This window comes from Monopterus albus, unplaced genomic scaffold, assembly GCF_001952655.1.
Source record: "Monopterus albus unplaced genomic scaffold, M_albus_1.0 scaffold6746.1, whole genome shotgun sequence".
Classification (NCBI taxonomy): domain Eukaryota; kingdom Metazoa; phylum Chordata; class Actinopteri; order Synbranchiformes; family Synbranchidae; genus Monopterus; species Monopterus albus.
In genome coordinates, this window is record NW_018134603.1 from 1 (window position 1) to 630 (window position 630).

At 41.6% G+C, this 630-nt stretch overlaps 1 protein-coding gene across 1 annotated transcript; it reads right to left on the minus strand.

Moving 5' to 3' along the window:
• Window positions 1-53: 53 nt before the first annotated feature.
• On the minus strand, window positions 54-613 carry LOC109954342 (F-box only protein 11-like; the record flags this gene model as incomplete). Its single annotated transcript, XM_020589705.1, has 3 exons — window positions 489-613; window positions 267-343; window positions 54-197 (listed from the first exon to the last, which is right to left on the minus strand). Coding segments are annotated over exons 1-3 (244 nt in total), but the record flags the coding sequence as incomplete, so codon positions are not given.
• Between the last annotated feature and the right edge of the window lie 17 nt (window positions 614-630).

Below are 630 nucleotides of genomic sequence, written 5' to 3' on the forward strand. Positions count from 1 at the left end.
TCTCAGAAGCAATGTTGTTTCTCAACGATTTGGCTGCTAGTGTGTCATAGTACCTCTGCCTCCATTGAAGATGCAGATTCCTCCATCTCTACCATCATGAATCTTATTTCTTCTCAGTGTGGGGTTGCTGTCTGTCTTGATCCACACCCCAGCCATGGCATTGTCGAAGATCTCGTTGTCCTCAATGAAGCCCAGACCTGTTACATTAACCAGCAGGATTACACACTACTGATGAGACAGACAACATGGCAGAGTAAAACACAGACCTGAGTTGTAGACTAAAATCCCTCCATTCTGGCCTCCCCATATCTTGTTGCGCCTGATCTTTGGGTTGCTCCCCGTCCTGTCAAAATTCAACAACAGTTATTTGAACTGAGGGGAAAACAATAAATCAGTAAGTTCAGCTTTTGCGTAATATCGTCTGGGGGAAAAAAAAAATCAAAAAATTTTCTACTCAGTGAATGTTGCTGAAAGGGGATAATCATTACCTTATTTGTACACCCGAGTACATGTGATTGTAGATGTCATTGTCTTCTAACACCCCATGACCGTTGTCATAGAAATATACACCAACCTAAAGAGAAACAATCACAATACTAAATGAGCATATATACAGTGGGTACGGAAAGT